The sequence below is a fragment of the Equus caballus genome, chromosome 6 (genome assembly GCF_041296265.1).
Source record: "Equus caballus isolate H_3958 breed thoroughbred chromosome 6, TB-T2T, whole genome shotgun sequence".
Taxonomy (NCBI): Eukaryota; Metazoa; Chordata; class Mammalia; order Perissodactyla; family Equidae; genus Equus; species Equus caballus.
Window position 1 is genome coordinate 25,126,034 of NC_091689.1, and position 18,218 is coordinate 25,144,251.

The following is an 18,218-nucleotide window of genomic DNA, read 5'->3' on the forward strand; positions in this document are numbered from 1 at the left end:
GGGAGAGAGGGAGGAGGATGGCACACGGCCACTGTGGCCTCCCCTCCAGGGTCCTTCCCTGAGGCTGCGGGGCACCAGGTGATCAGCAGGCATCTGCTGGACTGAAAGGAGCGTCAGCGCCCTCCCCTGGGGCTCCTGACTGAAGAGGCAGGCCTCCTGCTTCCTCCCATCTGCTCCCGCCACCACCCACTCTCCAGGGACACTGGTCAGACCCTGGCTCCACTGGGCCACTCGGGAGCCGGCTGGGGAACTCACAGGCCTGGGTCGGGTCTCAGGCGTGCTGGACAGTCCACACGGCAGTGAGGCTAGATGATACTTGACCCTCCCGGAAGGCAGCTTGTTGGTGTGATGGAAACGTTACAGTGGGTTACAGCATGACTGCCGAAAATGAAAATCCCCTCCGTGAGACGACAACAGCAGAACAGGGACAAGAGTTAACAAGGATCATCCCCCTGCTCTGGGCTGAACGTGCCTTCAAACACCTGCCGTTTAAGGCAGTCATAGACTCAGGAAACACGTCCCTCCCACTCTGCGACTCTGAAGTATAGACACAAAGCTGGAAACAAAAGAGGAAAAGACAAAGAGCACCTCACCTGCAAAACGCTGTCCTGCACATCAATGGGCTGCCAGATGACCTCTGACCTCAGTGACACTTGCAATGCACAAACCAAACCAAATCTGAGTTGGAAAAAAACCCTTTCTTCCACCTAATAGTCACTTTCAAATATCCCATGAGGATATTAAGGGGCAGTTTTCTGTATCAACACAGGTCTTTAGGTCACCGCTGCCAGGGCCACACATCCTTCCTGTAAGATGGAGAAACACCAGCTGCTGACCGCCCCTACTCTGGGCCTGTGTGGACGTGCGGACGGGTCGAGGCGCACCAGCCAGCTGACACACCTCTCAGACAGCCCCGACGGCCCTCGATGCTGTAAAGTAACCTCTCAACGTTTTCTTTCTTAGTTTCTGTGCCTTTCTTCAGGCCACACGGTAAGCTTTATATAACTCTGTGGGTCTATGCAACAACGACAATACAAAATTTAATGGAGTGGAACAGCGTGTGATAAACACAAATAACCCAAACAAACCAATTCCCACCCAGGACAGGGAAGGCCTTTATCTTCCTCCCTCGAGCACTTGGGAGATTCAAAGAACACAGCTGGGGAATGAGGACGTGCTGGGCAGAACGGGGCCTCGGCCAGGGGGGTGGGCACTGGGCTCAGCCAGCCAGCCGTGGGTGCACCGAGGAGGCATGGGTGGGACATTTCTGGTTAAGATGGCAGACTGAACACCATCATTTATTCCTGCGTCCCCAAGATCCCACTAAAACAGTATGTGGATTATTAAAAAAAAAAATCAATAAAAATCAATCTCTCTGCAAACAGCAGAGAGAACAAAGTTCTGGAAGTCAGAGAGAACAGAGGTGAGTAATGGGTACCTGCCTTATCAGATACCAGAACCTGACTCACACCCAGGGCCAAGGGGAGCAGGGTCTGGTTTCAGTCGCAAGCCTCTGGGGCTGAGAGCTGGCAGCACCAGGACCCTCAACCCGGGAGATGGAACATCTGCTCCAGGAGAACAGGGGTCCCCAGATCTTTTCCCGTAGCCTGCACAGCTGGCAAAGCCCAGAGACTCCTTTGGTGGGGAGGGAGAGGGCAGCACACGGACGAGGCTGAGTACAGGGAAGCTGGTGTGCTGCTGCAAGCCACCTGGTCTCCTTCTGCAGGATGCCCACACCCCTCCACGAGGTTGGTGGGGCTGACCAGCACCCTGGAAGACACGCCTGAGCAGGGTAGGGGAGCCCCAAGCTGCTGGCACCACCCACACCCCTAAGGGTCCCTCAGCCTCTGGGTGCCCTCACCTAAAGATGAGTAGACAGCAGGGTCACCAGACAGGCCAAGAAGACTGTCACCACAGAAGGCAGAGCCCAGACAGACAGACAAGAGGAGCTTGGGGGAGCCCACTGCGCAGGAAGAAGGAAACAGGCAGACGGGGCTGTCTCCAGAGAGAAGGGCGGACAAGCCATCAGACGTCAATCATGACAGAAGGCAACCATTGGAAGGCAAGGGCACCACACCCCAGGATTCCGAGTGAAAACTGGTTCCCAGGCTCAGTGGACTCCACAGTCACACAGTAGAGTCCTCAAGCCAGAGGGTGGACCACATTGTCACTCGGAGGGCAAATGTCACCTGCTTCACCGGGTGACCTGTGCCGGGTCACCTCCCCCAGACGAGGCGCAGGGGGCTGCAGGTGAGAGCAGAAGGCACCCAGCAAACGGCACCCCCTCTCTGCCACCCCAGGGTCGCCTCTGCGCCCCCCCTGGTTCCATCCCCAGGAGAGTAGCGTGCCGTGCCATGCTGGGAGGCGGCCTGCTGCCAGCAGGGCTCACACCCAGTCGTGAATCTGACACCCTCCTCCCCAGCATAGATGAAAGGGGGCTCCTGCCACACGCAGCCCGCAAACCTCAATGCCCACATCCTTCTCTCCAGAGTGTCCTGGCATTCGTAATTGCATCCCTGAGGCCCCTGGTTTGGTGAGGTTTGAGTGAAAAAACAGGAGAACTCAAAGAAGAAAAAGAAAAGAGAAAGTACGAAAAGAGAAAAAAAGAGAAATCAAGAAGTGGTCCAAGGAGTGAGGGATGGAAAGCAAAGGGGAGTTGTTCTGTCTTCTCTCCAGATCCAGCCAGCCCCTCGCCCTCCTGCACAGCCAGACGTCCCACAGCGGGGCCTGTGTGCCTGCAGCTCTAAAAAAAGCCCAGAGGAGATAAGCAGCACAGCGCTCTGCTCGCGGAAGCCCCGACGTGGCCAGCACAGCCAGGCCCTCCCAATGGCTCCCAGCTCTAAGACACCAAGAAGCCAGGCTGCAGGCTCCCCACCAGCTCAGCTCCCAGTGCGGCAGCCCAGGCCCTTACAACCAATGATGAAGGCCAAAGACGGGGAGTGACGTGGGGACTGATGAGGTAGAGGGGCTGGCTGACGTCACAGAAAGCACAAACGAGAGAGCAGGGCTTGTCTTTTCTCAGGAAACACCATTCTGAGGCACAAAAGCACAAAGTCCAAAACTTTATCCCCTAAAGAACTGCGCTTGGGGGAAATACGCGATGTGCTATTTTGTAAATCCCACCCAGAGGTGAACTCATCGGAGTCAAGAGGGACTCGCAGAGGCTCTGACGGGAAGTGCTGCGCGCCCAGGTCCGTCCTGAAGCAGCAGCCTCGGTCACTCTTCTCCCTGAAGCTCCAGGTCCCCCAGCGGAAGGATGGATGGGCACGTGAGCACTGCCTCAGCCCTGGGTTTCTGAGGGTCAGCGCAGCCCAGCTCTTCAGGTCCGGTCCGAGCACCTGAGGTTCTTGTGGACAGGAGTCACGCCCACACGTGCACCTCACAGCCGGCAGCTAGGAGGCCGGGACTTGCCAGCTGATTCACGGCCACACGAGCCCTCCCTCTGTGGCCAGGGCCCATTCACCAGGCTCAGCAGTAAGGATAGACACGTGAGCATTAAACATGAAGCAGGTTTGGGTGCTCGATATAGGAAAAAGCAGACGTGTCTCTAACCATAACATACAGCGTTAAAAGAAAAGCAGGCAGACGCGAATCCTCACCAGAGGCTTTCTCAGCGTAATGTAAAGCATTTTTGCTGTTATGCTTTCCTGCCCTGGCTGGTCTTGCTTCATTGTCAACAGCAGCCTAGGACGCCATCACAAGGGCTTCTGGGCTGGCAGAGTGGAGGTGGTCAGAGAGAGGAAGCAGCAGATCCCAGACTTTGGGGATCCTGAGTGCAGCAGGAAGTCGGAGCGCAGGGAAACAGAAGAGGGGTGAAGAGCATCACGGAGCCCCTCCTGTGCGCCACACAGTGTGCCTGAGACGCCTGCCCTGCCTGATGCCCTACCTGATGCTCTATCAGGCTGAGCAGCCACGCGACGCCAGAGAGGCAGCCCAGGCTCAGAGGACAAGCCAGCTGATTGAGGCCACATGGCCAGTCAGAGGCAGGCAGACTCACTGCGCCCAGGTCTGCCAGGCTCTCAGCTTGCTTTGGCTCACCTGGGCCCAGTCCTCATCGGGCGCTCACTTCTTTTCATACGAAGCCCAAAGTGGGAGGGCAGGAAAGGGGCCCTCTTGAATGGAACAAGGAAGAGAAGAAATGGGACAGGAAGACATTGAGCCTTTGTGCCACACGGGAGGCTGCTCCTGGCACCACCACACTCCAAGACAGAGGCAGTGGGAGCTCACAGATCTGACGGGAAGGGGCCGAGGAGTGGGGGAGGAGCAGAGAAAACAGGGCTGCTTGCAGATTCACAGGAAGGAGGGCTGGAGACCAGGAAGGACTGGAGAAGATGTTTGCAATGGGCAGGGCTTGGAAAGTAACACCTTTTACATTCTGAGTGGCAATAAATCTTCAACCGTGGAGGCAAAGTAGGAATCTGAGGATTCTTCAGCACCACACCCAGTGAAGAAGGCGGTGACCCAGCAGGAGAGGGCAGGACAGCGCCCTTCTGGTCCAGAGCTACTCTCGGCTGTAAATTCACCTCCTCTCCCTAAGCGACTCTGAGGCTTTTCCAAACAGCTCATAAACGCACATGACACCTGCACGGCCTCCACGGATAAAGCTGTAATCACCCTCAGGCTGGGAAGTGATGTGGGCTGCAGACGTCTAAATGTGGCCTGTAGGTCACAGCTACTCACACAGGCCTGAAGGTGAACTGGATGGAAGGAAGTGGAAAAATTCTCAACACTTGTTTAAACTAAGCAGACAAACTATGGGAATCTTTTTTAAGTTTTTCAAACTGCTGGATTTTACTTTGATGTCTTTTTGATCTATATTTAATTTTTCTCCAAAAATTAAAACGAACAAGTGAACAGGAAAAGCAGACAACCTATCTCGCTGGTGCACACGGGGACTCAGGCTGGCAGACACGCACTGCCCGCCCCGCCATGCACCCGCGCGCCCTGCAGCAGCCAGGGGGCAGCCCAGCCTGTGGGCCAGGCCTGAGCTCATCACTGAGGACGTCTCCCCGCCCACCTGGCAGAGGAGAACAAGGATAGTTCAGAGAGTTGAGATGGGCACCAGAAGGAGGAAACCAAAGAGAGCTCTCGCCTGTGTACTTCCACAGGAGGCACCCTTAGGAACCACCAAAGGTGGCCTCTAATCCTTTATTGTACTCCCTCCAAAACCCGGAAGCCCCAGCTTTACATTCAAAACACACAAAGGAGTATCAAATGAGAAATACTACAACTAAGGCTTTGTTACCGGGAGATCCGTTTATGAAGGCAATTAATGGCTTCCTGCGCCAATGAAGGGAGATTTCCGGAAGCTTTCCCTGAGGTCACATATGTTCTCCTATTTGTTTTGGCTTCACATTTCCTCCCAGCAAACCAAACAAAACAACAATAACAACAAGACAAGCCCGGGAGGCAACATAAGCGTCAGGCACCAGCCAACCTCAAACAGCTCTTCATCCAAAATTCAAGGAGTGTCAAGAAACTCAATAACCCCTTTGACAGCATGGTGGTCAAATACCCTTTAAGATTTGGGAATCCATGGCTAAGGCCAAACCTCACTTTTTTTATTAGTTTGGATAAGTTCGCTAGAGTTTCTGTAGTTTCTTCAAGATTCCAGAACTTTCTTTTAAAAATTGCTCCTTTGTTACATAGCTTTGAAAAGAAATCTCCCTAGCTCTGACAGAAGCACATGTTTATAGCGGTAAATGTCCCGAGGACAAGGGAGCAGCATCTTGTATCTGAGGAACTTGTGGAAGATGCTTCTCTCTAGCACAGCACCCCATCGTGAGGATCAGCAGCCATGTCTCCTGGTGGCACAGAGGTTCATGACATTCTCGGAGGCTGCTGTTCCCTTATAGCACACGTGAAGAGCAGAAAGGGGTCCTTGCCCCATAACTGACATGCTGGGTGACCTGGGAGAGCGGCCGTGCCTCTGAGAATCCCACTTTCCTCCTGCAGAAGATGGAGGTGCCAACAGCAGCAAAGGCACTGGGTTGCTGGGATGAGTAAATGCAATGATGGACGGAAACCCTCAGCCCGCCACTGAGTTAACAGTAAGGGCTGAGTACGTGCATCCTGTTTCACTCAGGGTCTGTTTTCCTCCACTTTGCTCTTGGACACTGGGGCATTCTCCTCCAACCCCTTCACTCAGTTGAGGACAGTCTACACTGTCCAGTGCTGAGAGAGCTCACCATCCAGTTCTGGAAACCAACACCCAATGCGTTCAGTACAACGTGTCTTTTCTATAACAAAGACACATTCTTTGATAATCAGGAAAAAAGTCTACTCCTTTAACAAAATTACAATGACGTGGAAATGAATGACTTCAATGCTTTTCAAGTTCCCTATAATCCAAGCACATGGCACCGGTGGGGGTGACGTGGGACAGCTCTCACTCTCCCAGATGGCCATCTCTCACCTTCTCTCTTGCCCCCTAACTCTGAACTGAGGACGTGGCTTGCTAAGTTGGTGGGACACCTGTCCACAAGCCCTGCCACATCCTCCCAGCCATGGTGTCTGAGCCCCAAGGCCCCACCGGGAAGGAAAATGCCAACCCCCGGGAAGGGCAAAAGGGTGTGGCCTCATGGCATGCCCCTGCTTCACACAGTGAAGACATATGATGCTAACAGTGAACCGCACTAGGAATGTCTGTTATATCTGAGTGCTAGGCAAATGGTTGTGTGTTCTCTTTTACGGTACCACAACTTCACAAATAAACCTTAAAAAAACAAGAAAAGAAAGAGAAATATGAAAAGAAGGAAAGGCTTGTTTAGTGTAAGAAGTGAAGAGGGCAGGAGAAGAACTCAGAATGGGTCCAAAATAAATGGCCTTTTGGCTTTTTCTTTCTACGATATGGACTTTTCTGACGAGATATTATCCTTGTATGAATTATCTAAAGTCACAATTCGAGATGGCACAAGAATAAAAGGTCAGACTAGTGCTTTTTCATTTGAAGCAAGACTTTATAAGGACTAACTGTATTTAAAAAGTACCGTTATCAGAAAAAAAAAAATTGTGTTGCGTATCGTGCCATTCACAACCAGGAACGGCCAAGAAATGAGACGAGGTCAAGGGTGAGGAGGCCATGGGGCACTTTTCCTCCTCAAAGAAGTGTGTGTTCCAGGGAACAATTCCCATGGTGAATGTTGGAGAAATTGCCGCAAATTTTATAGATCTATATATATATCAGCTTGTTTTCACACTGCCAAGTGTCAAAAGAGTACTTAAGATTAAACTCAATTGTTAGAAAGTGTGCAACAGCAAACTGAGATTAACATAAAAATGCACCGAAAAATGTTCCTGCTCCCCTATCACAAAAACACGGCTTTCAAGAAATTTTCAAATTAATTTGCAAACTATTATATAGACTGAGATCAATATTTCTTTGTAGAATGTATTTTACAGCAGGTTGGAACGACCATCAATGGAGTTTTAAAGAACACCCTTCACTTTAGCAGATTCTAAGGCACGTCTCAACACACAGGCTTCCTGATCAGCGTTTTACGCCTACTGCTGTGTGAGTGCACCTCCTTTCTCTGCCAGCTGCTCATGGACGCTGCTTATAGACTAGTTTAGAATCATGCTGCAAACCCTGACCACGAATGATGCAAGAAAAAAAAAATTGCTAAAACACCAGTAGGCGCAGCATTATCCTTCGACTCTGACCAATGGGAATCTGGTTACGAGCGAGTGAAACAACCAGCTTCAATTTCACGAGGGCACCCTGCCCCATGCGCCGTCTCTCAAGTTGGGTCGTTCCCCTAAAGGAAGAGAAGGGGTGTAACAGACCATAGGGACTGTCCTACGACCCTGAACTGTCATTGTCACATACTGTCTTTAGGACTAGTGAGTGGGACATTAAGAGACATTTATTCAGGAACTATTAAAAATCACATACATATATTTGATCTTTATAAGACGCCTGCAGAGAAGGCACTATTATCCCCTTCTGAGAAATGAGAAAAGAAAACTGAGATATTGAGCAACTTGCCAAAGGTCACAGAGTCAGTGGGTCACCAGGATTTCAGGTCCCCTCCATCCAAAACTGAAGTCCATGGTTTGTCTTTACGCTAAACCAGGAGTCCACATAAGTCTCAACAGGGTGAGCTTCCCAATCCAGAAAACTAATGTGAAGCCCACCTCTCCAGGGTTCACTGGAAAACGACACACATTTCCCACCTTTCCACGGCCGATCAAGCTTTCTGAACATCCCTCCCCACCCTACACCTGGATGAGCACCAGGAAATTGTCTTAAAATGCCCAGCTACACAAGGACTCAGTGTGTAGGCAAAAAATAACACTGGCAAAATGAACTCCAGAGAAAATGCAAACCAGCACTGTGTACTTTACATGGGCCAGAAGGAAAAATTGAGAATCTTCATCTACTATTTTAAAGCCCCCTCCATGGGCCCCAGTGTCCTGGGGCAAAGAGTCGCCTCTTGATGGGTGGGAGTGGAGGGTGAAGAAGCAGTGTGACGGTAGGAGAGAGAAGGGAGACTGTGGGCATCCCCGTGGGGGGCCAGGGCCCAGCCCCAGGGACACGGAGCGCCTTCTAGGAGCACTGCAGGGAACAAGCAGGCCATTGTGTTTGGGGAAAGGCCAGAACCGATCCTTGGCAGTCCTCAGAGAATCACTATGCAAAGAAAGAAATCTCTTCTTTGACACCTCCAGACTCGCTTCCAGCTCCCACTTCTTTGGAAGGGGTTGGGGAAGGTGAGGCAGTGGGGAGGTTTGACGGGGCCAGGGCGGAGGCTGGGGTAGGTGAACCCCCCTGTCCCGGCCAGCCCTGCCCACAGAATGAGCGAGTGTAGCAGGCCACAGGAAGGCTAGGGTCCAGGAGGTGCCGCAGAGCAAAAACCACAGAGACGGAGGCCTCAGGGCCCGGAGAAGGCAAGGGTCCAGCAGAGCTGCCCTCAAAACGCCGGCTGAAGAATCCATGTGGAGCAGTGACAACAGTTACCTTACACCCCAGGCCTTCAGGAGCGTCGTTTTATTCTCAGAAGGCCCAGTGGCCTGTGCGGAACAGTACTCTGGGTTGAAATCCTGGGTTGAAAGCAGGAGGTGAGATGTTTTACAGAAAAGGAAAAAAAAGTTTCCACGGCCACACAGATTTGGAAGACATTGCTTAAAGCATAATATTTGGAAATATTACAGATAGAATGAGAGATTTATAATCACAGTGGATGCTTTTTTGTTAATTAAGGAATGTAAAGGTGCTTACAAGCCAATCTCATTGACTCATTTCACCAATGAAATGCCTGCCCCGTGGACAAAGCGTGACCTGCCCGGGGTCCCACAGCTGGCTAGCAGCCCGGCCACACCACGGTGTGGAGCTTCTGGTCCAGCTCAGCACCCTTGCCCACAGGCTCTCACGCAGATCAGGGCCTGGGGTTCTACCTCCCATGAGCAACTTGCACTCCTGGAAGAACACACACTCTAGAGCTCACGACAGAAAGGATGTGCGTTTCTCCGAAACTTAAATAGCATCAAGCCCAGGCCCATTTCATTTCCAAAACAGATGCCCCAGGAAAAGAGCACCCGACTTCAACGGATCTGATAACACACCCCCTTTCTCTCCATACTCCCCCAGTGAAGTGGAGCCTCAAAGCGCCCCTCAGGGGAGCCTGGCCTCACCAGGGCTGGGCGCGCTGACTTACCTGTGCTGGGCATGTGGTTCACGCGGGCAGGGTTCAGCAGCTCCACTGGCTGGTCTCGGCCAGAAAGTCCATCTGGAGGACAGAGAAAATATGTGGCTTCAGAGGCTGCTCGCATTTCAGTGAAAATACTGCATACTCAGAGTCTTCAAGGAGCGACTCCTTGCAAACAATGGAAATGGACGCGTCCTTACTTTTAAAGGAGAACGGTTTTAATTCCATCACAGGTTATTTTTACTTGCTGAATCAGAAAACGAAAGCCCCTTTGCACAGAATAACCAAAACAGTCCTCTACTGAAATAGGCCACACAGACTTCTGGGCTGAGGGCATCTGGCTCAGCCTCGTTGGTTTACTTCAGTTCAGCAACCACATTATACCTACTTGTGTTTATCAGAAGTCAGCTTTTCTGCACAGCCCACAAACATTAAGATAATAAAAGCAGAAGAGCCACTCAGCCTCCTCCCAGATACGGACCCAAGGCCTAGGTGCTAACAGAAACACAGCCCCGGGAGCCCAGTGCCAACAGCTGTGGGGCGTGCTTGCAGGACAGCCAAGGAAACGGACTAAGACTCACAAATACGCTTTTAGGGAAATACTTGGCCATGTATTTACAAGCGAAGGAATCACGTCTTTTGAGTCCACTTTTAGCTTGTACTCAGACTGACTGCAGAGCCGGAACTGGCTCCCAGCCACACCTACACCTGGAGCGCGCTGCATGCAGACTGCCCAGATCCTCCACATTCTCTCAGGCAGCGGAGAAAGAAAACTGGCGAAACTTCCAGGAATCACACTTTTCTTTTAAAATTAGCTTCTGACAAGCGGTGTAACACGGCCTGCAGTAACAGGCACGTCCTCACTGATGCTGACGTGGCGGTCATCCTCATTACTGATTTAGGGGGAAAGCTCTAGTGTCACAAAGCAGCCATCAGCTCCCTTAGCCAGACTCTCAAATCATGACAAAAACAAATAACATCAGGTCCACTGACTTTGTAACAAAAGCTTGCTTTTTACCCTAAATGGATATTACCTTGCACAGCCTTCAAATTTCGTGTTACACAGCCCCTAGTGTCTTTGGAGACATGCAAAATCCGAAACCCCGAAGAGATCAAAAAGTGCGCTCTGAGATCTGAACCTGCCCGAGGAAAGGAGGGAGACATGAGGCCTTCTGAGGTGCCTGCCACGGAGGCCTGCGTGAGCCACGCTCACCGCACCCAGGGGAGAGAGACGGAGCTGCCCAGGCCTGCCGCCCGCAGCAACGGTGCTCCAGGGCAGCCCAGAGGACCAAACACCAGTGCCTGGAGTCCCCTCGCCCACACCAGCAACGCTCTCCCCGACGCTGGCAACTTTAAGGCGTTAAACAGCTTTAAGAAGATGTGAGGCACTGGGGGCTGAGACAGCCCAGGCCCCAGAGTCAGGAGAGGAGCAACAGGCCCGAGCTCTATCTGGAAAGCAAACAATCACCCCAACCATCAGCACCGATGGTTTTGCTCAGGAACACGGCCTCCCAAGACGCCTGGACCCTGAACAGCAAGCCCCACCCGTGTCACAGCAGCACCTTCACTGCCACCCAGAAAGAGACCTCGAGACATGGGTGGCAAGTTCTTATAAACCTTTCTTCCTGAAAATGAACACATGGAACTTATTTCCTTTATAAACAATTCAGAGAAGCATGTCCATATTTTATAAAATTCTAATCCCATTGTAAACACTTTCAGAAACACCAGAAGGTGCTCTTGAAAACCCTGATGTAGCTGCCGCTCTACCCTGGGCTGGCGTCAGGAGCACGGTGCTCAGAAAGCGGTCCTGTCCGTGGCTCGTCACTGGGATCTGGGGATCCGTGGGGATTGGAGCGTTCTTTGTGGCTTCCACTAGCCAATACATGTCCCCTGAACTGCCCTCTTCCACTGTCACCTCCTCAATGTCCACCTTCAGATTCCATCTGAGTGAAAGCTCTAGAGGCAGAAACAGTTTAGGAACCCTGAAGCCAGCGCAGTGTCCTCGTTTTGCAAATGAGGCAAGTCCAGCTTCCAACGGCAGTTAGAGGCAGCCCCGGGGCGGGGCCAGCATCCCAGCTCACGCAGTGACCTTTTCTCCAGTTTGGGAGTGAGCTGCTTACGTCTGCCCCCAGCCCTGCAGGGCTAATTACTCCAAAGCCATGTGCACAAATGGTGCATAATACATGCTACTTTGACCCACGCTAAAGCAGGAAGATGCATCAAATCTCAGTGCAATCAATTCAGAGTGTAAGTTACGGATATGTGGTATCAGTGTATTCACAAGTATGGCCCATGTGTTTTAAATCAATGTATGGCTCAGCTGAGTCAGCTCACACGAAATTTCTGGGCACTTAGACTGGGGTTAAGTCCCAGTTAGTCATCAGAAGTAAATTAATCGTATGTATGAACTAGCTGGCACACCAGAAAAGGTCGTTTGATAAGAGCATGATGGATTCCATATATAAGCCTAAAGCTTGACAGGCCCCACCCGGTTCCGTGAGAGGGACACTGCTGGGCTGGCTGGCACGGCACCCTGTAAATTTAAACCCTGACCCTGACAGTTTCACATCCTTGTGGAATGATGTCAGACTTAGAAAGATCTGGAATGAAAACCACTCTGACTTGCATTAGGTTAATATTAAGCGCCTCGCCTCTCCAGAGAAGGGCCACCATGTGAAACTGTCTGAAAACAGCAGGAGGGTCTCTGAATACATATGTACTGCAGAGGAGCCATCATGGACATCGGCCTGTCACGCAACATTTCCAGCGCAAAGCAGGAAGCAGCATGAGCCCTCGATAGCTGGAAACATCACCAGCAGCCCTGTGCTGTTCTCTCTCCTGGCTCCTCTGCAAATCACCATTCACCCAGACACCATAAGCAGACGCCGCATTCCTTGTTAGGAAAGAGGGTTACAGAAGCCAAAAACTACAAGGTATTTTCACAGAAGAGTGCTGATGGAACAGCAGTGGGCAGGCCCGGCCCCACAGAGCTGGGCAGTGCCCCAGTGCCTGGGAGGTGTCTCTGGGCAGAAGCAAGCAATGGCACAGTCACCAAGCACAGACCAGATGCAGGGAGGTGGTGCACAGAGAAAGGAATGGGTTCCTGGGTATCCAGACAGGCATCCATATCTCCTAATACTGGCTCCGGAGGCCTAGCGTTAGCTGGTTCGGGTGCCCAGACCTCAAGTCTTGAATGTACAGCCCTGGGCATGTGGTGAGGACCCCAACATCACAGGACAAAGACCCAGGCTTGGGGCCACTGGGAGCAGAGAGGCATGCAGGGCCCTCCTCTAGCCTCTGAGGATTCAAATCTAATTACCGAGAAAAGATGCGCCAACTCCCCATGACCCCTGCAGCGGGGCCCTGTGTGTGCGGGTGATGGGCAGCACCGATGTGAAAGTACACAGACAAGAAAGTTGGCCACGCCGACGGAGTGAAGCAGCATCGTCGCTCTGCATCACGGGGACCAGAGCCGTATCTAAACATACGTGGAGTATGTGGCCGTGCCCAAGAAGACAACACTCTGACCTGTGAAACTACACACAACTGCTTCTTGATATTCTATTACTTGAGACACCACATTCCAGAGTGAGCTAACAGGAAATGAGTAATGAGGAGCGTAATTTCCACATTTACCTGCCTCTTTGTTGAAATTTCTAATACTGGGGAGAAAGCAGTGGTAGGAAACTAAACACTTACATGCAAGGAGACAGGGAAGAAGGGAGTCAAAGTACCACTTCCCCTCGCGCCATGGAACACTGAACACCAGCTGCAAGCAGGCTTCCTTCCTGAGCCATCTCCACCTGAGGATCTCACTGTGGAACCCCACTGGTGGGACCATGGTACTTCATGTCCTCAAATGGTGTTTGAATTAGCTCAGGGAGTAGAAGATGAGCGCCACATGCAGAAGAGGGGAAGCTGGGAGCACGAGTGTCCTCCGTGTCTCCTCCACCATGTGACTCACCACGAGTGTGCACACAGAACACAGTCGCACACGCAAATGGAGCTGACTGAATCACGCTTGCAAAGGAACAGCACGGTCAGTTTCGGTATTATAGGATCCAGCTTAAATGTCATGGTTCGCTGTAATTCAGTATCCTCCCGATGGACACAGCTGGCTTGCAGAATTCCACCCTGTGTGATATGCAGGAGGTGTAGCTAACTAGAATCATGGTCTGCAGAGCCACAGGAACCTTCCAACCTGCCCGGCCTTCTCCCCTGCCTGAGCGCTGTGCCCAAGGCCATGCAGTTAGTGCCCCAGTTCTGTGTCACAGAGACCAGTCACAAGCCTGAACTGGACCTGGGGCAAAAGGTTACTCACCAAGACCAGTGCCATTCAACCCAGGGCTTCAAATCACAAAGGCCGAATTCCTCCTGGCCTCAGGAATGTGCCCTAATCACGATTAAGATAGAGGGAAGAAAGGAGGAAAAGAAGAGACAACAACAGGAAAAAGAGAAGAAAAGGGGAAAAAAAAGAAACGAAGGCACATCACCATTATAATTTATGCCCTCCTTCACTTTTCAGGCCCACAAGGTCTTCTGCAGAACTCGCTGGAAAATCAGGCAGGTAGAGAGCCACAGGCCCAGGGAGGCCCCACAATGAAGACCTACGCAGCAGCCTGCCCCGGCCCATTCCAAAGAACACGGACCAGGGTCAGGGGTCAGACCATGCAGTCACCCAGTGGGTACTCGCATATTGCAGACACTGGGCAATTTCTATGACAACTCCCACAGAATCTATAGGACAAAAAAAAAACAAAACAAAAACTACAGATACTGAATGAAAAGGCTCAAGCCCTTCCCTGAAACGCATAATTAAAGAGGATCTGCATTTTACTGCCAACAAGAAATGACGGTTCTTGGACCAATAAAGATAGGACATGAAAACACACACACAGGTTACCTAATGAGAGATGGGGAGGGCAGGGGAGGGGAGAGAAGGGAGGAGGAGCGGAGGAAGGATAAGGGGAGGGGAGGGGAGGGGAGGGGAAGGGAGAAACTGTGTGATTCCCACAATTGGGAAATGGTTTCCTAACCACCCCCCACACTACCCAGCCTACCCTAGTGGGATGAAGGGGCATCTCACTGAGGTTAAATTTGCCCTTTTCGGATGACAAATGACACCAAGCATCTTTTCACATGGTTACTGGCTGTTCTGAATTCAAGTCTTTTGTCCATTTTTTTGTTAATTGGGTTGTCTTTTTCTTACTGCTTCAGAGGAATTCTTTAAAAATTCTGACCAGGAATCCTCTGTCAATGACATGTTGCAGACATCATCTCAGAGACTATGCCTTCTCTTTCCTTAAGGTCGCATTTATCAATCTTTCTTGTAAAGCTTATTTACACTTTCTGTGTCAGATTTAAGAAATTCTTCCCTCCCTGGAGGTTGCAAAGGTATTTTACCATACTGTCATCTGAAAGTTTTGTGGTTTTCCCTTTTATGTGTACATTTCTCTCTGATATTGACTTTCGTATACGGTACGAGACAGGGGTTTTTGTTTTTCTGTCTTTTTCCACGAGAACAGCCAAATGTCCCATCACCATTATTAAGATGTCTTACTTTCATCACTGATCAGCAACATTAGTTCTGTCAACAAGCCAGATCTCTGTCCCACTGGCCAATCTGTTTATATCTGTGCCAATAATCACACTGTCCTAACTACCACAACTTTATAGTAATTCTTAGATCCAGCAAGGCAAGAATCCCTTTTTTCTTCAGAATTATCTGGGGCAATATTAGTCCTTTATTCCATGACACAAATTTTAGAATCAGCTTGTCAAGTTCCACCAAAAAAAAAGAAAAAGAAACCTCTGACCGGGACTGCACTATATCTAGAATTTGGGGAGAAGAGAATCTTAAGAATATTACGTCTTCCAATCCATGAATTTAGAATGTCACTTCATTTCATCTGTCTCAGAAAAGTTTTAGAATCTTGAGTGTAGAGCTCTTGAACATCTAGATCTATTCCTAGGTATTTGATGTTTTAAGTAAAATATTATAATTGGTATTTTAAATTTTGATTTCTGTCTGCTGGTATATAGAAATACAATTAATTTTTATATATTGGTTTTGTATCCCAGCATCTTGCTAAACTTATATTCATTCTAATCATTTATCTGAAGTTACTCTGAATTTTCTACATGCAGAATCTTGTCACCTACGATAATCACAGTTTGTGTCTTCCCCTCCAGGCCTCAGGTCTTTTCTTTCTTTTTCTTGCCTTATTCTATTGGCTGGGACCTATGGTATTATTGAATAGAAACTGGGATAGAGGACACCTTTGTATTGTTTCTGATCTTACTGGGACTGTTTTCAATGTTTCACCAGTAAGTATCAGGCTTGCTGTGGGTTTATGACAGATAATTTTATTAGGTTAAGGAAGTTCTCCTCTATTCCTAGTCCACCAAGACTATTTTCAAGTCATATACGCATGCCAAATTTTATTGTTTTCTTGTATCAATTCATATTAATGAATAATTTCCCCTTCCATCTGGAAATATGGTGAAATTTCTTTTCTCACGTCAAACCAACTTTTCATTCCTGCAATAAACCGACTTGGTCAGGTCCAGTGAGTTTTGAGGCAGAGAATAAAGTCATACAGATATTAAGGGATTCCAGCTAGGCCAGCTAGGATTCCAGCTAAGGAGCTTTTCTACTTTTGACTCCAAAGAGTTGGAGACCTATCCCCACATTTCAGTCTTAATTCACACTTCATCAGTGGTCATGAATATAAAAGACTTAGATAATATTCTCAAATGTGTTTAGTGGGGATTGTTTAATGTAGATGAAAAAAGTGAACTGGGGGTGACAGAGCTGCATGTCACCCGCTTTATGTAACAGCCGTGTACATATGTCATCATTTTAACAGAGCTGGTTCTCAGACACACGGTAACGGAATCTCGGGTGTTGGCGGCAGTAATAATTCAAAGTCTTTATTCTAGCCAATCTTAGTATCCATTCTTATTTTTTTATGCAAACTTTTTACTTTAGAACAGTTGTGGATTTACAGAAATATTAAAAATAATACAGAGAGTTCTTGCATACTCTGCACCCCGCCTCCCCTCCGATTGACATCTTACATTAGGATGGTACGTCTGAGTTATCATTAACTCAAGTCCAGACTTCATTCAGGTTTCCCCAGTTTTTCCCTGATGTCCTTTTGCTGTCCCAGGACCCCATCCAGGAATCCACATGACATCTAGGTGTCACACCTCCTGAGGCTCCTCTTGGCTGTGATAGTTCCTCAGACTTTCCTTGTTTTTGATGGCCTGGATCATTTTGAGGAGAATTGGTCAGGATTTTGTCAGATGTCCCGCAATCGCGGTCTGTCTGACATTCTTCTTGTGATTGGAGTGGGGTTGCGTGTTTTCAGAAGAAAGACCACAGAGGTGAAGTGCCATTCTCATCACATCATGTTGAGGGTAGAGACCACCAAGATGACACATCACCGTTGATGTTGACCTTGATCACCTGGCTGAGGTGTGTTCCTCAGGTCTCTCCACCATGAAGCTGCTCTTTATCCTTTCCATCAGACACTTAAAAATTACACGAGCTTTCCTCCTCCCTTACTTCTCAGGAGTTATTACAAGATGAGCAGACCCACTCAGGGAGGCAGCGTGGAACACCCGAGACAGAGAGCAGCCTAGGTCTGGGTCCCAAAGGAGAGGGCAGGAGCCAAGGTGCAGACAGGCAGGGCCAGGCCAGAACCGTACCAGAACCGCTGCTGGTGCTCGGGGAGAGCTGGGTGTGAAGGCTCTGAAGTCACCAGCCTGGTTCAAGCCAGCTCTGCCTGCACGCAAGCCGTGAGCCTGGCCCTCAGTCTGAATTTCTCAGGCTCTCTGAAGCAGGGCCAGCCACAGGCCTGCTTGGAAGATGGGTGTGAGAGGTGGTCCTGCATCTCAAGGGCTACCCAGGGCCTGGCGAGTAGTCAGCACATTTCTAGTCATAAGAATGATGGCATTCCTCCCCCTTCCTCCTCTTCCCCCTCTCCTCTAATCTTCTGTGAACTCTAATCTAAGAGGGAACTTGCTAGAATGTCTGCAAAGGAAATGAGTTCCTCCCTAGTAAATGTGTGAGCCCCAGTGTCTGGTGCCGGCTTTCATGCTGCCGCTGGGATCCGCTTATTGCTCCCTCATACGTGTGTGACAAGCAGGAGGTTCTGGAGGGGGAGATGGCACCATTTCCTGGACTGGGGGCCGGGCACTGTGCCAAGGGAGGCGGCCTCGAGATGGAGCAGACGCAGTGGATACACTATGTTCTGAATGGGGGGGCCTCAGCTGAGAAGGAGGCGTCGCGCCCTTCCTGTCATTTCAAATCTGGAACCATCTGCGGTTCTAGAAGGGTGATGGCAGCCTCCCTCCGATGTGTTGGGGATACTGAATGCATAAGTGCCCGAGGGCTGATGTGGAACAGCAGAGGCCCCAGGTACCCTTAAACTTTAACTTAATGAGAAAAGTCAGAATTCGTGCAGTAGGAATGTGTATGTGTGTGTGTTGTTATTAAACTCAACAAGGGAAAAAAGATTTTTAAAACAGATTAGCCTTTACAAGGACAAATAATTACAAGGTTCT

General features: G+C 50.0%; 1 protein-coding gene across 10 annotated transcripts in view; it reads right to left on the reverse strand.

Moving 5' to 3' along the window:
- Positions 1-18,218, reverse strand: part of HDAC4 (histone deacetylase 4) — a 327,295-nt gene that overhangs the window by 163,496 nt on the left and 145,581 nt on the right. For all 10 annotated transcript variants that reach the window (XM_070269644.1, XM_023642723.2, XM_070269641.1 and 7 more), the window contains one exon: positions 9,654-9,725. In XM_070269644.1, the coding sequence (XP_070125745.1) occupies positions 9,654-9,666 (13 nt within the window). In that variant the 5' untranslated portion in view covers positions 9,667-9,725. The remainder of the gene's footprint in view (positions 1-9,653; positions 9,726-18,218) is intronic.